The 20,975-nt window shown below is 51.4% G+C and overlaps 1 protein-coding gene across 3 annotated transcripts in view; it reads left to right on the top strand.

Annotated features, from left to right (window-relative positions):
- Window positions 1–20,147: 20,147 nt before the first annotated feature.
- The window catches only part of Arhgef7 (Rho guanine nucleotide exchange factor 7), a 106,326-nt gene continuing 105,498 nt past the window's right edge, over window positions 20,148–20,975 (top strand). Inside the window, exon 1 of one of the 3 annotated variants that reach the window (XM_038325025.1) lies at window positions 20,148–20,372. In XM_038325025.1, coding sequence (XP_038180953.1) covers window positions 20,208–20,372 — 165 coding nt within the window. In that variant the 5' untranslated portion in view covers window positions 20,148–20,207. The remainder of the gene's footprint in view (window positions 20,373–20,975) is intronic. The other 2 variants (XM_038325023.1, XM_038325022.2) reach the window with 2 other exon arrangements.

Here is a 20,975-nt window from a genome sequence, read left to right as displayed (position 1 = left end):
CTCTTTGCGGGGGGGACATTGTAAGATCATGCCTCCATACACATGAAATGTATTCACACCTTGGCATTGAAATCCCAGCCTCCAGGACTGTAAGCAAGGAACCTTTCTTCTTCATAAATTATGGGGTTTCTGGTATCTAGAGATAGCAGCCAGAATGGGCTGAGATGGAGAGAATGGATCCAATAACCAGTCCGAAGAAAGAGCATCTGGAGCCGACTTGGAGAGAGATACTATTTGGGGGAGGGGAAACGTGGTATATAGGGAGAAGACCATTTGGCAGTCAGTTAATAAGGGAGGTGGCTCTCCCAGGAGGTGAGTGCCAAGGAGCAAAGAACTCTGGTGGAGGCCTGGGGAGGAGACTGGCTTCCTGCAGTAACTAGAGAGAGGCCCCTGAGACCTGGGCGCTGGGGATGAGGTCCGCCTAGCAGCCTCCCCTGCAGAGGTGCCGTGTCTGCTCAGATGTCAGAGGCAGACGGTAGAGAACCACCGTACATAAAGGGACCCACCGTGCAACCCTGCCAGCACCCTTCTATGGCAGTCAGCAGGATGACCCAGTGTGCCCCCGTGGGAAGGGCTGCAGAGAGTCGCTTGTCTGGCTCTCCACACTGCTGGGATGCTTACCAAAGCAGAAAAACCCAGCATTTAGATGCTGGGGAAAGGAGCAAACTTGACCACTTTCACAAAATGTGGAGTGGGGGAACCCGAATTCCTTCCACAGGCCCCCTGAACCTACCAAATGGCCCATTGCTCTCTGGGCATGTCTGCTTGTCTAGAACACGGATGCACACGGAAGCAGCCACCTTGAGCCATAGCTTCCGCTCTAGAGCAAGGTTCCCCTCCTGCCCTGGCCTGGGCTTGGGTGGGTGCCGGAGTGACTCGGTTTCTTAACAACAAATCAGTTGAATGTCCTGAAACAAAGATTAAGCCGGTGCAGCTCTGCATCACTCAGCAGATGGCAACTTCCACGTAAATTTCACTTTTTCTGCTAAATTTCACTGCCAGTATAAAGATGCCATAAGCAAAGATGTGTCAAAGCAAGCAGTTATTGGCTCAACCGTGCACTTACCACTAGCGACCAACAATGGGCGCTAGATAGCAGTGTGGCTCATTGGTCACAAATCCTAAGGTTGCAAATTGATAAGAAAAGAAAAGGAAAACAAAAGATTGGACCAGAGACATGGTTTAGCTGTTAATGGCATATACTGATCTACCAGAGGACCTGAGCTTGATTCCAAGAACCCATGTTGGGTGGCTTACAACTGCCTATAACTCCAGTTCCAAGGGGCATCTCTGGCCTCCACAGCCACCCAACTTATAAGTGCGTGCATGCGTGCGCGCGTGCACACACACACACACACACACACACACACACAAGCATAAAGTGAAACTTAAAATCACACCTAACCATGTGTGGTGACACACACCTTTAATGCCAGCACTTGGGAGGCAGACCCAGGCAGATCTCTTGAGAGTTGTGGTCTACATAGCGAGTTTCCAAGGTAGCCAGGGCTATATAGAGAGATCTTGTCTCACAAAACAAGCAATCAATCACATCTCTGGGCGAGACTGTGAGACTTTCTAGGAAGGACTGTCTGAGGGATAAAGACCTGTGCTGACTGTGGATGGAACCATGCTTAGCCCGCAGTCCTGGACAGAACAGAAAGGGAAAAGGAGAAAGCCAGCTATGATGGCCAATGCTGGTTGTCAGCTTGACATATGTGGAATGGGAACCCTCAGTCAGGGGGTTGCCCTAGTCAGACTGGTCTGCGGGACTCTCTGTGAGGGTGTTTTCTTGATTGCCAATTGATGTAGGGGCCCTCTGTGTGTGGTACCATTCCCTAGGCAGGGGAGCTTGGGCTGGATGAAAAGGTTAGTTAATTAGAGCAAGGAACAGGCCCAGAAGCAGCTGCCCTCTGATGTCTGCTTCCAGCTCCTGCCTTGAGTTCTTGCTTTGGCTCCCTCTGTGGATGACCCTAAGCTGTGAGACAAAATAAACCTGTCCTCCCCAAGTTGCTTCTGGTCATGATGTTGCCCACAGCAACAGAATCAAAACTAGAACACAGCTGAGTGCCGCCCCACCCTTCTCCATTTCCTGATTTGCTCACGTGCACAAGCAGTCTCCCTCCTGCCACAATGGACTGGACCCTCCAGCCCTGAGCCCAAAGAACCCCTTCCTCTCCTAAGCCACTTCTCCCAGGTACCTTTTTTGGTTGTTGTTTGTTTGGTCTTTTCAAGACAAGGTTTCTCTGTAGCTTTGGAGCCTGTCCTGGAACTAGCTCTAGTAGACCAGGCTGGCCCCAAACTCACAGAGATCTGTCTGCCTCTGCCTCCCGAGTGCTGGGATTAAAGGTGTGCGCCACCACTGCCTGGCTGGTACCTTTTCACAGTGACGGGAGTGACCAGCTCTTCACCCACCAGTGGGTCTCTTAGGCACACGATGTTCCCATGCTAAGCTTGTGAGCAGCTGCTATACCATTTCCCACAGTGGTAAAGAATTACTTCTGTGTTTCTGGGGTCTTTGGCCCCAGAATGTAAAAGCCTTCCAGTGGCTGCTGGGGTCCTTTGGAAAGGTGGGAAGAGCCAAAGAAATATGAAGCAATACCCGTAGATATATGGAACAGCACACAGGAGTATAAAATAAGACCTCACCAGCTCCTGTGGCCACCCCACTCCCACATTCCAGAGAAGTTAAAATGCCAGGTTTGGGCAGAACAGCGATAGGGGTGGGGAGGGGGGCATTCCCTAAAAGGCTCATCAGGAGAGCCTGAGGAGACAGAGAAGAATCAGGACCACAAATATGGCAGGACATGGGAATGACACGGGCTTAGACCCAGCCAGCCACCCCAGAGTATGCAAGAGCTATGGGAAAATACCAAAGTTAGCATTTGTGGAATTGGAATTTCAAAAGAAAAGGAAAATAGGGCATGGGAAATATTTGAGAGTTCATGCCCAAGAATTTTTGGAAGGAACAAGGCGCTAGAAAAACAGGGAGATAAATAGTACAGGGAGGCAGTGACCACACAGCGTCATGGGAAGTGCAGCCCAGTGCAGCAGCCACTATGTGATGGGGGAGAAATGTCCCCCCACGCCAGCGCTGGAGAGAGCAGCCATGAGTGCGCTCATCCTCAGAGTGACCTCTAGGCTCCTGCTCTGTCGGAGTGGACATCTGCGGGGAGAGATGCAGGCATCGTGGGATCGGTTCTAGCAGTGGAGGCTAACAAAGGTGGGGCAAATGCACGCGTGACCACAACGAAAGCAAAGTCCAGCAGACCCAAAGCGACGGTGACTGCAAGGCAGAACCCAGGACACAAGGGATGACAGTTGTTCAAAAACATCCGGCGCTGGATGTCTGAGATTATCTGTAAACAATAAACAAGCGCTAGCAGGAGGGATGGCTCAGTGGGGAAGAGCGTGTGCTGCTCCTTCCATAGAACCTGAGTTCTGACCCCAGGGTCCCTGTCAGGAGGCTCGCAACCACATGCAACACTAGTGCCAGAGGATCTGGTGCCCTCTTCTGTGGTCTTTGGGCACCTACATACTCTGGTGCATACAGTGTGTGTGTGTGTGTGTGTGTGTGTGTGTGTGATAAAAATGTAAAAATACAAGTAAGTAAATGACCCTCGTGATAGAACTGATGGACAAACAAACGGACTTCTATTTGTTCAAGGAGCCAGAGGACAGAATGGACATGTGGAAACATGGCATGATTGCACAAGACCAGACTCAAGTGTCTAGAAACGAAGATTATAGCGATTAATGCCAGATGAGGCCCTATGGAACAACAGACCAGAGGGTGTGATATACAGCATTCAAAGTGAGATGCCGAAAAAAAGCCAGAGATACATGACCTGCCCAGCATGCTCCAAATGATACAGTGAAAATCACGGAGTTTATGCATCATTCATTACGGCAGAGGTGCCCAGCATATTGGTGCCACAGTTACAGAAAATCCACAAAGACACCCAAGATACAGATAAGACACACACACACACACACACGGCAACATTTGCTCTAATGGATATACTTGGAATGCTATACCTGAGAATCCCGTAATGCTGTGATGCTCCTCCTTGCCAGATACTCGTTTTTATAAAGCTGTTCACTAGGCCACTGAGCAAGGCTTGGCAGACATCAGTGACTAAATATGAACCCCATGTTCCATCCACATTTACAATTAAGTTAGAGTTGTAAAATATGTGGATAGTTTGAAGACTGTTTGCTAAACTAACACCCACTATGGAAATTGCTTACCTTTGACAGCGTCTCAGAAAGTTCAGGTTGGCCTCAGACTTGCCACGTAATTAAGGATGACCTTGAACCTCCCATTTTCCTGCTTCTACCTTGAAAGGGCTCAGGTGACAGGTGTGTCACCTACCACACGCTCGCCACGTGTGCTAGCTAATATTCTTAGCTGTCAACTTGAAGTGCCTGGGAAGAGGGAATCTCAGTTGAGGAATTGCTTTCTTCAGATTGGCCTACTGGCATGTCTCTGGGGCATTGTTAATTAATTGCTAATTGATGGGGAAGGGCCCAGCCCACCCCTGGGCAGGTGTTGTGGAATATTCCTTTACACTGTGTGAAGATGTGTCACTGTGATTGTTTTAATAAAGAGCTGAATGGCCAAATAGCTAGGCAGGAAGAGGCTAGGTGGGACTTCTGGATACAGAGAGGATTCTGGGAAGAAGAAGATGGGGTCTCCAGCCAGATGTGGAGGAAGCAGTGTGAACAGTATGGAGAGATGAGGTAATGAGCCACATGACAGAATGTAGATTAAAAGAAATGGGTTGACTTAAGTTGTAAGAGCTAGTTAGGAGCAAGCCTAAACTATAGGCCAAGCTTTCATAATTAACAATAAGTCTCTGTGTCGTGATTTGGGGGCTGGTGGTCCAAGAAAGTCTCCTCACAGGCAGGCAGCCTAGGCTATATGAAGAAGGTAGCTGGGCAAGTCAGTAAGTCATGCTCCTTCATGGTTTCTGTTTCCATTCCCACCTCCAGGTTCCTGCCTTGGCTTCCCTCAGCGATGGACTGTAACCTGTCAGGCCAGTGAACCATTTCCTCTTCCAGGTTGATCAGTCACCGTCTGTCACAGCTGCAGAAGACAGACCAGGACACCGCAGAACTTTAAAATATCTTGAACTCCCTTGTATGGCTTGCCAACAGTAAGGCACAACTTTTCCTAGAGGATCTTATATCAATATCATCCTGCTCACATCCCTTTGTGCCTCACCGTTTTCTTACAAAGATCACCTACTGCATGACAAGCCAAATTCTGTACTGCAGTCCACCTGGGCACAGCTGCAGGCAGCACCCACAGCCCTGATTGGTTGGAAGATCCACAGCTTCGGCAGGAAAGGCGGGACAGTTACTTTCCAGACTGAAGACTTTTTTTTATTAGATTTTTTATTTGTTCTGTGTATTTGTGTGCCTCAAGGTGCCTGTGGAGGTCAGAGGCCAACTCGTGGGAGCTGGCTCCGCCTTCCACCATGTTAGTCCTGGGGTTCAGCTCAGACTGTCAGCCTTGGGGGCAGGCACCTTTTCCCACTTCAGAATTTTTGTATGCTTGCTTTGTCTCTAGGGGCTGATTTTTATTTACTTGTCTGTGGCCAGGGGTGGTCCCTGGGTGTTGGAGCCCTTGGACCTGGAGTTGCAGACAGTTGTGAACTTCCTGGCACGGGTGCTGGGCACCCAACTCAGGTCCTTGACAAGAGCAGCACCCTGAGCCTTCTCTCCAAGCCCCGCCCCCTGGGGATTTTTAAAAAGCATTATCTGTTTCAGCTGTATCCGCCCTATTTGATTTGATAGGCCTGTGTGGAGATCTTTGCGGTGTCCACAGTCAGAACATCAGGGAAACATCTTTAGTTGGGACATAGCTCTCTCCAGCTCCTCCCAGTGAGCTACTAGGTCCCTTCCTGCAGCCAACCATGGGAGACAGAGACACAGTCAGGCTGTGGAAGCTCAGGGTGGCGGGAGCCCAGCAGTTTCCCCAGCCTCTGGTGTTCTGTGCCTGTCTTTGTTTCCCCTCGGGCCTCCCTTCTCCATCTGCCGAGCTGAGGATGACCACAGCTTCTCTGGTAACCTGACTGACAGGGGCTTTAGACGACGGTGAACATTTGACCAAGGCGTCATGTTTATCAGCAAGAATTATTTTAAGAAATGATACGCATTTTATAAAGTCAAATGTTCTCTAACATAATTTTATAAGCAGGTATTAGAGATTTTTTTATTAAATCATTTCAGAGTTACCCGGTGTTTTCTCGTATCCTTGAGGAACAAAGTCGGCCTACTCTGAACTTTGGGTCCTTCAGCCTGTACCTCCGGAGTGCTGAGATTGCTGGCATGTGCCGCCATGTGTGCTCTATGCAGCGGCAGAGATGGGACCTAGGGTTTGTGGATGCTAGCCGACAGTCTGCCATCTGTTCTAAAATTAAGCATCTACTGTGCGTTAGTCTATTTGTGCTACTGTGACAAAATAGGACAGATGTATAATCAATGAAGAACAGACAGTTGCTACCCACAGCTCTGGAGCCTGGGAAGCTGAGATCAAGCAGGCCCACTGTCCAGTGAAGGCTCAGCCCTGTGCAAGATGGCTTTGGAGTACTGTGTCCTCACAGGTGGAGCACCCCATCCCGTCCTTATGGGTGGGGCACCAGGTCCCATCCTCACAGGGAAGAGTACCCTGTCCCGTCCTCACAGGAAGGAGTACTCTGTCCCATCCTCACGGGTGGAGCGCCCTGTCCCATTCTCACAGGGAAGAGTACCCCGTCCCGTCCTCATGGGGAGAAGCACCCCATCCTGTCCTCACAGGTGGAGCACCCCGTCCTAGCAGGAAGAGTGGCAGGTGCATGGGCACAAAGTCTCACACAAGAGACTCGGTCTCTTCACGAGGGAGCACGCATGACCTGGTCACTCTCAGAAGCTCTGCCTTCCACTTCTTTTGCTGTGAAGTGCCGTTGTCTGGAGTTTGGAAGAGATGCTCAAGCCATGAGTAAACGGACTGCTAAGTGGGGGCCATCTAAACTCACGGAGCAGCGCTTTGGGGCAGATGCTGAAACAACGGACTTTTGTCTGCTTGCTGTTTATCTGAATCAAAACGGGACTTCCTGTGTGTGGGTGTGTATGTGTGTACACATGTATGTAGCACACACGCATGCGCACACACAAAGCCAGAGATCAGCTTTGGATATTGTGCCTCAGGTCACCATCCACCTTGGTCTGTGAGGCAAGGTCTCTCCCTGGTTTGCAGCTCACTAAGTAGGCTAGGCTGATAGGCCAAAGAGCCCAGAGATCTGCCTGCCTCTGCCTCCCTTGAGGGGTTCTGAGTCTGCACCCCCACGCCCAGCCTTTTGTGTTGGATTGGATGCCCGTCATCATGCCTGCATGGCCAACACTCTTCCAACCAAGCTGTCTCCCCAGCCCCAAGGAACTGAACTTTTTAAATATGGACTTTGTGTTCTACCCAGATACCATGTGTCTCTTGTAAGGCATTACTTAGTGGGCTTCAGTAAGCATATTAGCTTACTCGACTTCTACTTTCTGGTTGAAACCCTGCCAGGTTCACGTTTTCTCCTGCACCAAACTCCAGGGCTGGAGGGAGAGATCCAAGACAGACAGGCAGGGAGTCACTTCTGTGTCTGGAAGGTGTGTCCTATCTTTCTGGAGCCTGGGGCTCTTGGAGCCAGCACTGGCTTAGGCAGAACTGCAGGAAGCAGGACACTCATCTCTCCTCCCAGCTCTGTCCCTGAGGTCAGTCGCTCCAGAACACCCTCGTCACGTGCCTCTAAGTTCTCTGCGTCCCTAGGGTAGATTGGAGAAAGCCGAGTCCTTTTGGTTATGAAGACATTTCCATTTTACATCTGGTCCAGGAGCCTGTGTGCTCTCAGTGAGGATCTGTCCCTTTGCTCTGGTCCCTGAGTCACCAGGAAGCAGTTCCCAATCAGGAGCCATCGCCAGTCCCCTGCCCCAAAGCCTTTCCCCAGAACTTTCATTCCCGGGTCAAGGGTTAGGTTTTAAAAGCCAAGTTTCTCTTAAAAGCCATCCAAAAAATCCACAGGATCTTTTAAACCAAGGCTTCAAGGGCATTGTCAGGCGTGGTCAGCATTGCCAGGCGTGGTCAGCATTGTCAGGCGTGAACAGCATTGCCAGGCGTGGTCAGCATTGCCAGGCGTGGTCAGCATTGCCAGGCGTGGACAACATTGCCAGGCGTGGACAGCATTGCCAGGCGTGGACAGCATTGTCAGGCGTGGTCAGCATTGCCAGGCGTGGTCAGCATTGCCAGGCGTGGTCAGCATTTTCAGGCGTGGTCAGCATTGCCAGGCGTGGTCAGCATTGTCAGGCGTGGACAGCATTGTCAGGCGTGGTCAGCATTGCCAGGCGTGGACAGCATTGCCAGGCGTGGTCAGCATTGCCAGGCGTGGTCAGCATTGTCAGGCGTGGTCAGCATTGCCAGGCGTGGTCAGCATTGCCAGGCGTGGTCAGCATTGTCAGGCGTGGTCAGCATTGCCAGGCGTGGTCAGCATTGCCAGGCGTGGTCAGCATTGCCAGGCGTGGTCAGCATTGCCAGGCGTGGTCAGCATTGCCAGGCGTGGTCACCCACAGGTCGCACTTTCCCCCGCCTTCCTGTGATATAACCTCGGTATAGATGGGGAGGTGGCTGGCTCCACCACTCTGTGACTAGAACATCTCCGAGGGAACAGTGTCAGTCAAGACATTAGGGCATCAGGCACGTTCTCTGAGGCCTGTTGGCAAGGCCATTCTGTTTTTCCTTTCTTCTTTTCTGTTTTTTCAAGACAGGGTTTTTCTGTGTAGCCTCAGCTGTCCTGGAACTCACTCTGTAGACCAGGCTGGCCTTAAATTCACAGAGATCCACCTCCCTCTGCCTCCCCAGTGCTGATAATTAAAGGCGTGTGCCCCTATGCCTGGCTTGGTAAGTCTCTCTCTCTCTCTCTCTCTCTCTCTCTCTCTCTCTCTCTCTCTCTCTCTCTCTCTCTCTCTCTCTGTGTGTGTGTGTGTGTGTGCACGCATGCACCCATGATGAGTGGAAGCTGGTCAGAACACTAGGATGGATAGAGAGGGAAGAACACAGAACCCACTCCCTACGTGTGTGCTGATTTCACAGTAGAGTCTGGTCCCAAAGGGTTTCTGACAGCTCCAAGGGCCACAGAAGGCTTGATGCCTGTTTTGTCCTTGCCGCTGGGCACCTCCTCTAGGCCATCTGGACTCAGACTGATCTGATGGGGCCAACAAAGCAGGTAACAGTCCCTGGAGCTTTGGAGCTGTGTGCTCAGTACTACACAGTCCAGGTAAGCCTGGGTTTCCATCGTGCTTGCCCGTAAGGGACAGGCAAGCATAGTCACCGCAGCCCGAGCAGCCCGAGGCTAGGAGTGTCTGCAGCGTGAGCTGCACTCTCCAGAACATTTTGGCTCCAAAGATCTGATAGTGAGCAGTGTCCTTCTGCTCTCTGTTGAGCAACGAGTCACACCCAGCTGCCCTGGCCCATCATTTCCTAGTCCTTTTTTTTTTTTTTAAGGAGGTTCACTAAGTAACAGCGTACAGAAGTGTATTTGGCCCATGTTTTAGTCATGGGAAGAGTTAGAGTGCAAAGGGAAGCCAGTGGACAGGAGATGCATGGTACCACACCTCGGGGCGACCCCACTCCGACCTTGGCGCTTGCCGTTCTCTTGTTCCGCCTGCTCCCCACCCTCCAGACAGGGTTTCTCTGTGTGACAGCTCTGGTTGTCCTGGAACACACTCTTAGACCAGGCTGGCCTCAGACTCACAGAGACCCACCTGCCTCTGCCTCCCAAGTGCTGGGATTAAAGGCGTGCGCCACCATTGCCTGACTCAGCAGTTTTTTTAAATCGGTTTTAATGTCTGTATTTTTTTTCTATGAGAAACTTTCAAAGGCAGAGAAAAGTCAAAAGAATTGTACAATGAATGAAACGTACCCTCCACCTAGATTCCAGAATCCATGCTATCACCTCATGACCATCCTCCTGGAGTGGGTTCCCAACGTGCACGTGAGCACCCATAGCTCCCTGCCACATTCCAAGCATACATTTTCTAAGAATACCCTTTCCTGAGGATGTTTGTATGATAATTATACCATTATAAGCATGAAAATTACTTTAATTCAATAACATTATGTAATGTATTTTTCATATTCAATTTTCCTGGATTATTCCCAAATGTCTTTTTTTCTTCTTTTTTCCCAAATGTTTTTTTTTTTTAAATAGCTGTTTTCTAATTCTGGAGCCAGTCAATTTCACTCATTGAGTTTTGGATCTTTCTGTCTCTGGTGGGCTCTTAACCCATCAGGAATTTTGACTTTTGTATAAGGAATAAAGTGGGGGCTTGATTGCTTATAGCATGTCATGTTGGTCACCGGACAATTGTTGGTCACTGTTCTGAGCAGTTGGGACCTCTTTTCTTCATTCACCTTGCATATGGCTCTGTGGTAAGCCAGAGGCCATTTGTGGCTGTGGTTCTGAGACCTCCACCCAGCCCTCTTGATCTAAGTTAGCCTGAGTCCTACTTCCCTAGCATACTATGGTTGTTCTACCCTTTCCTCTTCAATATAATCTCACAATCAGTGTGCCAACTGGAATTCCTCTGGAGCTGCACTGTTTATGTGGGCCAATCTGGAGACGACACTTCTGACAGTATGTCTCGGTTGAGACATATTTTTATTTTTTTTTAAAGGTATATTCTCAATCCCTACCCCATCTATGTTCTCCTTCCCTTCCTCCCCTTTCTCTGTGTGCATGAGTGTGTATGTATGCATATGTGTGTGCATGAGTGTGCACGTGTGCATATGTGTGCGCGCGCATGTGCATGCGTGTGTATGTGTGCATATGTGTGCGAGCGCACACGTGTGTGCGTATGCGTGCACGCGCGCGCGCGTGTGTGTGTGTGTGTGTGTGTGTGTGTGTGTGCGCGCGCGTAGAAGTCACAGGGGCCACCCTTCAAGCTGCAAAATGTTTTCTCCTTCCGCTGTGTGGTTCCCGGAAGTTGGTCTTGAGTCATCAGGCTTGCTGACAGGCACCTACCTTTACCAACTGAGTTATCTTGCTTGCCCCGAGGCATATTTTAATTTCAGTGTGTGGGGTGGGAACAATGGCTTAGTGGTTAGGAGCACTACCTGCTCTTACAGAAGACCCAGGTTCAATCCCCAGCACCTACATGGTGGCTCACAGCTGCCTGTAACTCCTGTCTCAGGGGATCCAACACCCTCTTCTGTCCAGGGCACCAGGGACACATGTGGTGCACAGACATACATACTGGCAAAACACTCATACATGAAAACATAAATAAAAAGATTACTTTCAGCTTGTTTTGTGTTGTATTTTAATAATTTTTCATATCTTTTATACTTATTTTTATTTTAACAATGATAACACTTTTTAAGTTATTATTGGTGTTTACAAATAAAGTTGATCTGTTGCAGTTCTCCCCTCCACATTTACCCTGTATTTACTCTGTTGTCCTGTTATTTTATAATTTTTTTCTTTATTTGTGGGAGGACATAGTCCCACACAGACAGTCATAGATAGCATTTGCTTCTGCCTTTCCCATCTTTATGTCTTTTAATCCCTTGGGTTTTTACTTCGGGAGTTACCCGTGATCCCTTACTGCATGGACTATAATCCCCCTAGTGATCGTCTCCTCTTAGTCACGGGGAAGATTTCCCCCTTGTCCAGAACATGTCTGAACTCTGGACAGCTGTCAGTAGGGGTCTGAGAAGGTCGCCTCTTGATGCACGGCAACGAGCAATGTCAAGACCACTGCATTCAGTGTCTCTGGCTATGCTCTCTCCTCCCAGGGATCCCCCAGCCTCCAAAGTCACCAAGCTGGAGGTGGATACCTGGGCACTGCTGCCTGTCCCCGCTCGTGCCTGGCTGTGACACTTGAGAACCAGCCTGGGTCCCTTGTCTACGAGTCAATGAGGAAACATCAGAAGCAGCTGAAACCCCACGGGGGAACATTTGATCTCTCTTGATCTCAGTGTTGGCCACCCAGACAGAGGGGACGCAAGCTTCAGGTCAGCTTGTGGCTACTCTGCACATTTACGAGGTGATGGAGTTGATGATGTGGAGGGGAGGATGGGAGTGCTTCAGACCACAGCTACAGGAGCTGTATTTCTTGGTGGTTGCTGTAAGCGCTGGGCAATAGCCTAGATCTGCAGCTTGAAGCCCACCACAAAAGGTCAAAGTGCAAAGTCACCATCTGCACCCAGGAAGGGTCTTACCCGAATCCCTCTGTCCACTCCCATGCTGGCATCTAACTCTGTACTTCTGACCTCTAGAAGGATGTGGGGTAAAGCATGTTGTTTAAGCTCCGCCCTCTGTGGCACGTTGTTGTGGTTGCTTCAGCTAAGCCATGCAAGTTGTAGCTTACTGTTGAAACATTTTCTAAGCCTGACCACGATGCTGCAAACTAGAACTTGACGGAGCGAAGGAAGAGGTGGGCACTGTGTGCCAAATCAGCAAGAGACTTCTGTGTCATCCGGATGACTGGACCACCAACCTCTAAAGAATTCGGAGCCTTCCTCCAGCACAGCTGTCCTCTTGGGAGGAGATGCTGTGAAGTGACCTCCGGAGGGGGTTCTCGTGGGGCAGGTATTTGCAGATCTCTCCCCAAGGCAGCTCTAGCTAGTATCTGGAGATCTGTCCTCAGCAGGTGTTCGTACTGCCCTTACCACAGTCTGCAGAAGCTGTGCCTGTGTTCCTGGCTGTGCCCCAGTCCTGGAATCCAAATCCTTGAGCCTCACCCTATCAGAACGTTCTGCTAGCTGGGCCTTGGACCTTCTTTCTGTCCTCATGGGTGGGTTCTTCTTGTGATACTGAGATGAATCCCACTGGGTCAGGAAGCCCCAGGGCATGAGAGATGCCCCCAGTTCCCCTTTAGAAGTCATCACACCTGTCCTGGTGTCCACCTCAGAGGTGATTCTTGTGAATCCTTTACAGGGTCATGTCAAGTGCCTGGGTACATGAGCACTGTCATCCTGGCCTCATCACCTTCTGTGGTTTGTGCTGTTTCCCAAGGCCGTCAAGGTACCTGTCCCTATACCCCACCGGGATACAGTTCTTGGGGTGTGTCCCTGGGGTGTGTCACCTTACCTGGGCTGGAGGACCTGCAGGGCACACGGACCTTCTGGAGAGACTGTTTGGCTATTTGTACCAGGTTTTATAAGAGCACACATTGAGGCTGGGGACATATCTTAGTCAGAGCAGTGCCTGCCTGATGAGCAGGGAGTCCTGTGTTCTTGCTCCAGCATTTGTGTAGAACTGGGATGATGGTGCATAGCCCTTGAGAACAGGAGGGGTCTTGAACTATGTAGCATGAGGTTGTCTTAAACAAACAACTGAAAAACAGAGCGTGGTGGGTGGGAGGGAGGGAGGGACAGAGAAAGAGAGGATGATAGCCCCCTTCTCCATCCTTAATGGGAGAGAGAGGATGATAGCCCCCTTCTCCATCCTTAATGGGAGAGAGAGGATGATAGCCCCTTTCTCCATTCTTAATGAGAGAGAGGAGAGAGAGAGAGAGAGGAGAGAGAGAGAGAGAGAGAGAGAGAGAGAGAGAGAGAGAGAGAGAATGATCCCAATTCTCCATCCTTAATGGGACATTCATTGTAGTGGTCATGGTCCCTTCTGACCCTCTTCTGTTCGTGGCTGAAGTAGTACAGACAGTTGGACCTGGTTTTATACACATGTATTTAACACTCTCTGTATCTTATCGATTGCACCACGATCCATAAGGTCACTGCTTTCATTTCCCAAGCTCTTGTCCAACAATGTTTCCTCATGCTGAGCAATAAAGCTGGGCTGGGGTGTAGCTCAGTGCTAGAGCATCGCAAGGCCCCGGATTTGGTTCCTAGCAGCGAATTAGGCTAAAAACAGTGATGCTGTTTGAAGACACGCGGCTCACTTGTCCCTGCATCCCATTTCTGTGCTACCGTCAGTGTCACCCTAAAAGCACCCCGGGTCCCACACTCACCCTGGTCACTGTCGTCTCTCTCCACCCAGCCTCGCCAGGATCCTGCAGAGCCATCCTCCCTTTCTGTCCTTCCGACCCTTTTTAATCCTGATGAGTGACCGTCTCATAGCCAGGCCATCCCACTCCCTCTTTCCTTGAACTCTCCGTCTCATTGTGTTCCCTGGTCTCTTGAGCTGGAGCTCCGCTCACCGTGGATGGTTCTGTGGTGCTGGAAGGACAGGGATTGCACTACACACACACATTTGCTAATGTTGTGTAGGCAGACTTGAAATTAAATGTAGTTCTCGGACAAGCCTAGGAAGCCGTGTTTTTTAAGGGTGTGTTGGACCCTCCTTAAGTTGTGATTTCTAAAATCAGATTCCGAGTTTCCAAGCCCATTGCTCATGGATGGATCTTCTTTCAAGAATGTGTCACAGCGATGGATCGTAGGTCATTTAAACGTGCTTCTCATAGTGAAATCACATCCGAGTAAATGAAGGTATTTACGAAGGGAAACTTTGCACACATAACTAATTTTATTGCCACCTTGGAAAAGGATAGAAGTTCTCATTACTTTGTCTGGAGAGATTGCTCTTCTTGTAGAGGACTAGAGTTGGGTTTCCAGCACCTACGTCAGGGGATTAACAATGCCTGTAATTTCAGCTCCAGGGACCTGACACCCTTTTCTGGCCTCTGTGGACTCTGCACTCATGAGCACTCACATAACAACGACAACAACTATAATGAATCTTAAAAAACTAGCCATGCGTGGTGGCACACACCTTTAATCCCAGCACCAGAGAAGCAGAGGCAGGCGGATCTCTGTGAGTTCAAGACCAGCCTGGTCTACATAATGAGTTCAGGGCTAACCAAGGCTTCATGGAGATATCCTGTCTCAAAATAAAACAAAAACATAAAACCAAATCAGAAGCTGTCAATTAGGCACAACGAGAAAGCCCTAGTAATCTGCCAATTCAGTCTAATTCCATGTTGAGAAAGGTTGAACACTATGATTTGGTCCAAGAGTTATCAGGTGTGTACAGGATGAAAAAAAATATACCAGGTTTGCCGAAGCTAAAGGTGGAAAAATCAGGATAGAAGTGGGCATTGTGAATGAAATCACGGTGTAGCAAATGAAAAAGGCAGACGAACTGCATGCCCAGTATCCATAACTCTCTAAAGCAGTTTGGAATTTACAGAGAACTAGGTTGAAAAATAAGCCTTTGAGAACTCATAGGGAAGAAAATTTAAAAGGCAGGGACCAGAAAGGACTCAGAAGCTCAGTAGGTAGAGCATGACTTTAGAGTTGAGCTCCAGGGAGCCTGTGTGGTTGGAACAGGGCTACAGCCACATTGTGGTGGTGGCTGCACGGGTATAGCTATAGAATACCTATCCCTAGTCCACACACATTTCACAACACACACACACACACACACACACACACCAAGAACACACATCATGCACCAATACTACACACACCATACCATAGCAAACACACATATCCCCCATACTGCACCCACACACCCTACCACAGCCTGCCCCCACACACAGTGCACACACCATACACTGTACATACCTCTCTACCTCTCTCTTCTCTACTCCCCCCTTACACACGCTATCTGTCCAAGTCCGGGGGGAGTTGCACGACACACTTGGTTCAGTTAGTAGCTACCCACCTTCAGAGGCTTGTATTGAAAGTGTGCTCTGTTTGCGTGGGTGATTTTGGTTGGATGTCCTGGGTGTGGGGTGCATGGAAACTATTCTTGATACATACCGTGCATGCACAAGTGTTTTCCAGAAGAGCTTTTCTTCTTTAGGCACAAAAGCTTATATAACATGCACTCTCGCAGACGGCGAGCAGGCACTCGTGTGTTCATGGACCGGGTTTGGAAATGGTATTTATGGGCTCTGTTGCCAGATCACGTCGGTGGCCAGCGACATCAGGTTCTTGGCTATTAAGAAGTACATTCTTCTGTATCACTGTGGTGAAGGAGACGATCAGAGGGAAATTTAGTTCCTTTCGGAAGCAGTAAGAAAGGAAGCGTTCTTTTATAGAACCCCTGGGACACAGTGGGGTTTTCTCCAGAGGGAGGGAAAGCAGGATAGAAGGGGGAAGGGATGGAGTGTTATTCTTGGAACAGATGAGGCACCACGAGAAGCTGCAGGGGACTGAGAGGTCAGCCTCCCTGTCAATCCAGACAGCTACCTAGCACTCTAGCTGTGGGTAGGAGCAGTGTGACTCCCTGGGCTTTGGACAGAGGGCCTTAGAGTCATTCCCTGTAGATGGCAGGGGCTTCAAATGTGTATCTTGCCCCTTCCCGCTGTGTCTTCAGAGCTGGAGTTGCACAGGTCGATGCTACACACGGTGGGCTTGTGCCACAGATGAGGGTCCCCTGAGCTCTGGAAACAGTCCCTATAGGATACACAAACCTGCCCAAACTTTGTCCCACAGGAAGACATGGCTTTTAATCTGCTGGCCAACCAGAAAAATTTGTCCTCTGTCTGGGAGAGGAGATAAAATTTCTATTTTCTGCCGGGCAGTGGTGGTGCACACCTTTAATCCCAGCACTTGGGAGGGAGGCAGAGGCAGGTGGATTTCTGTGAGTTCAAGGCCAACCTGGTCTACAGAGAGCTAGTTCCAGGACAGGCTCCAAAGCTAAAGAGAAATCCTGTCTCGAACACCGCCACCCCCCAAAGATTTCTCTTTTCTTAGACAATTGCTATTAAATATCCTTTTTTGGAGCTAGGGCCTTGCTGTGTAGCCAGGCTGCCTTTGAACCAGGGATCTTCCTGCCTCTCCCCCACTAACACTAGGATTAGAGGTTCATGCCCAGGTATACTTCTGAAAGGCAGGTGAGGAACAAAAGGTGTGACCAGATGTCCGTAAATGTGAGCATCCCGGAGCAGGCATTAAAAGACACAAGTAAGCGGGACTAACAACGGAAACATCGGCGTGTCCTTCAGATTCCACAAATCCAGAACGTGCCTCTACAGGTCATGATGCTGAAACCGGTGGGCAACGGGAGTGGGTGTCCAACCTTGATTTCCCTACTGCAACCACAACACAAGACTCTTTCCAAATTTCAACCGACAAACAACAGAGACTGACCACACCCAGAGAATTCCAGGGTCCGGGAGGGTGACTGACGGCCCCTGAAACAGAGGGTGATGGCTGGATTCTTTGAAGGATCCACCCAATGGCCACATCAGAGCCTGTAAAGTCAGGCACATTTTAGAGAGGCCTTAGGCAGCGTACTCTTCTGAGAGATGGTGGGAAGCTCTGTCCTGTTCTCCAGTGGGATGTATCTGAGGTGGGGTCCTGGAGGCTCCTCAAATGGTCTGACTGTGAGCTGGCATACCCCAGAGAGAATGTTCAAGCCCTAGCTCCCAGTACCCATGTGTGGGACTTTATTTGGAAGTAGTGTCTTTTAAAATGCCATCAAGTCAAGATGAAGTTATCCTGGATCAGAGAGGATGGCTCCAAACCCTGTGGCTGGCATTACAAGAAGAGGGATGTTTAGATCTAGGCATAGAAAGGAAGTGTGTGCCATGAGAAGGCAGGATGGAGATTGGAAAGTTGAGGTGTGAGCCAAGGAAGGGCGCCCCAAAACTAGTGGCCCCAGTAGAGGCAGGACAGACCCACCCACGCCTCTAGGAGGGACCAGTACTGCAGACACTCCACCTCAGACTTTATAAACCTCTCAAATGTGAAAGAACACATTTCTGCTGCTGTTTGGAGTTACTCCATTTCCTGAAGACCACAGCAGTCGCAGGAAACGAATCCATGCCCAATAGGGTTGCATCGATGCCCAGGGACCACCAGCTCACCACTCCTTTTGACTTCTTGTGACCAATCTCCAACCTGCACTGAAGCCCTATAAAGCCAGAATGACACAGGTGTTTCTGAGGGCACCCTGGAAAGCAGCCACACAGAAAGGAAGCCCAAAGGCAGCCCAAAGAAAATGTGTTTCGCCAGTCAGAGGTCATACTGTTTATCATGTGCTGTGTTAGTGTTCTCCAAAGGAATAGAGCCACAGAATATCCAATAATAATATAGGGTCTTAATCTACCTGTACATCCCTGGATAGCTGTATGTATTATCTAACACTTATCAATCCAGCGTCTACCATCTATTATCTGTTGATCTTAGTCAACCACCTGCCTGTCTAAGGGGAGATCCATTATGGAGTACTGGCTCAAGTGAGTAGGGAGGCTGGCTAGTCCACTCTTCAGGTGACTCAGGTTGGAGTGACAGATGCTGACAGTCCAGCTGGTGTTTCTTCACCCACACGAGAAGGACATCTCCTCTACTCAGTCTTGTAGCAGGGACTTACAAAATGCCAAAGAAATGGGACCAAGCGCTCACTGTGGATGCCAGATGTGCTCAGTGAAGCACCAGAAAACACTCAGTTGTGGGCGGTGTACTTAGTAGGACCTCCTCCAAATGATCGTTTGAAGTTAACACGCACTCAAGTTAAACAGAACGCAATCTGTAAGGTGAACTTTTAGCAGCTCAGGGGCTTTTGCCAAACCCAAAGGGTGTGTAGTCTATGGGCTGTGAGTCTCCTTTCTGACTGTGAGTTCCCCACTTCTGCAATCTCCTAGGTCTGCCTAGGCCTGGATTCCTTAGGACTATTGATCTACATAACTATCTTTCGTACTACTGATAAGCCCAGATCTGGTCTAACAGGATTTAAAAATCGTAAAGAATATGTTCTCCATTCGTTTTCAATTCAGCACTAAAGAAAGCAATTACTTCTGGCTTGAGCAGCGAGGTTGGTAGACTCCTCCGAGTCGATGGTCAGTTACATTGCCCCTTTCTGGACAGACACAGGGCAGCAGATTGGGAAACTGGCTGGGCTGCTGCTCCCGGGGAAGGGTAGCCTAGGCTACCTCTCACACGGAACCAGGAAAATGGACAAAAAAAGAGAGGCTTGGGTCTGTTGGTGATAAAGACACCAGAATCGCAGCAGTGGCTGGTTAGCGCTCTTTCAAAGGCAGCTGCCATCACAGGGGAGCTCGCCCTCAACAGATTTCACACTATTCTAATGCTTTGTTTGTGTCTGGAACAGAAATGCAGCCACTTAGCCAGAAGATGCTATTAAATGCAATCGATGGTTGTGATGGAAGCTCCTGGGAGAACATAGGGGAGAGGGTAGAACCTCTAATCGTTTTCTGACAGCGTCGCAAGGCTTCTAGCCTAGAGCAGTTACAGGATGAATGTGCGTGCCTGGCCCAGGGGAAGGTCTCCTGGGACATTGCAAGCTCTATTTTAAACTGTCGCGGAGTGCCAGCCAGCAGGGAAAGCATAGGGCCGGGGGCTGGAGTAAGTGGAAATCCAAGTCGGTTGATGGTGAGCACCACCCACCCCAGGCTCCTGTCACGTCCTTTGCTCTGGAAGAGGACGCCCGAGGTCCGGGCCTGAGCGTGGTCAACACGCTCTCCGGCGGACGCTGTTTCCCCCTTTTCGCGCAAACCCACCCGAGGCTGCGTTGTGCTCTTGACGGCTGGGCACGTCACCATCAATTTCACACGGAGTCACGCAAGGTTTCTGGCTGCTGAGGTCGCCCGCGCCCCCGCGCCCCCACCCCGTCCCCAGTCCCCCGCCCCCCGCGGGTGGCTTTGCAGCCAGCCGCTCCGCCCGCGCGCCCGCGTCCCCGAGGCTCGCTCCTGCCCGAGTGAGACCCATCTGGTCCCAGATTTAACGAGCATGTGCGTGCCGTCACCGCCGGCTGCCGGGGTGGCGAAGGGACGCCCGCGCCCCGCAGTCGGCGGGCAGGCTCGAGAGAGCATTCTGGGAAGCGCTTACTAATCGCGCGCAGCCCTCCCCACAAAGGCGCGCAGCCCCGGGGCGCGCGGGCGGCGCAGGTGAGCGGGGGGCGCGCCAGCTGTCGTGCGCCCGGGCTGGCGCGGGGCGCGCGCGGGCGGCCGCCGCGTCTTTCTTCTCCGGTGATGTCATCGGGCGACGGCGGCCGCGGCCGGGGGGCGGCGGCGGGGGCGGTGCCGGGCGCCCGCAGGTTCCTGCGCCGCTAATGAAAAGGCACTTGACAGCGGGCCAGGGCGCGCGCGAGCCCGCGGAGCCTAGCGGGACCTGCTGGGCCGTCCGGGCCAATCGCCGGCGCGCGGCCGCCCATGGGCGCGGAGGCGGCGGGGGCGCGGGTGGCCGCGGCCCGGGCCGCTCCGAGGTGATCGCGCGCGGCGCCCCCTCCGTGCGCGCAGCCCGAGCCGCCGCAGCGATGAATTCTGCCGAGCAGACCGTTACGTGGCTCATCACCCTGGGCGTGCTGGAGTCGCCCAAGAAAACCATTTCGGACCCCGAGGTCTTCTTGCAAGCCTCGCTCAAGGACGGGGTGGTCCTGTGCAGACTGCTCGAACGTCTGCTGCCCGGGACCATCGAGAAAGTAAGTGGCCCTGGCGCGGTCTCCGGGTGGGTCCCTGGCCCGGGCGGGAGGCGGGCGGCGGGGCGCGCGGGAGCACCTGGCGCGCGCCGGCTCGGGGCCCGCGCGCCCTCCTCCTTTGTGCGCGGACACGGCGGCGCGCCGGGCGCGGGGACCGGCGGCGGGAGTTCGGGGCGCCATTGTGTGCGGGGCGCCGCGAAGGGGACCCGCCCTGAAGGCAGGGGCAGCGGAGCGGGCCGCTTCGACGCGCGGGGCGGGGTCGGGGTCACAGGAAGGAGAGTTGACTGTGCGGGCGCCTGCGGGGTTCTGCTCCACCCTGACGTGAAGTTGGGAGGTCGGCTTCGCCCCTCGCCGTGACCGATCCGAAAACCTCGTCTCAGCGCCGCGCAGCTTTCTGCAATGGCTTTGTCTGAGCGGTTTTCGTAGCTGGCTTTACAGTCTCACCCTGGCGTTGAATGGACCGGTGGCTGGGCATGTTTAACTAATGCAGCTATCAAAGCGGAGGGAGGGCTGAGCTGTGAAATGACTTACTTACTGCCTTCCCTACCGAGAGACACTCCTCACTCATCCAAGCCCACCAGAACACACAGTCTGGAAGCCCCGGCT

The sequence above is a fragment of the Arvicola amphibius genome, chromosome 4, assembly GCF_903992535.2.
Source record: "Arvicola amphibius chromosome 4, mArvAmp1.2, whole genome shotgun sequence".
NCBI lineage: Eukaryota > Metazoa > Chordata > Mammalia > Rodentia > Cricetidae > Arvicola > Arvicola amphibius.
This window is presented reverse-complemented; position numbering and strand designations above follow the sequence as displayed.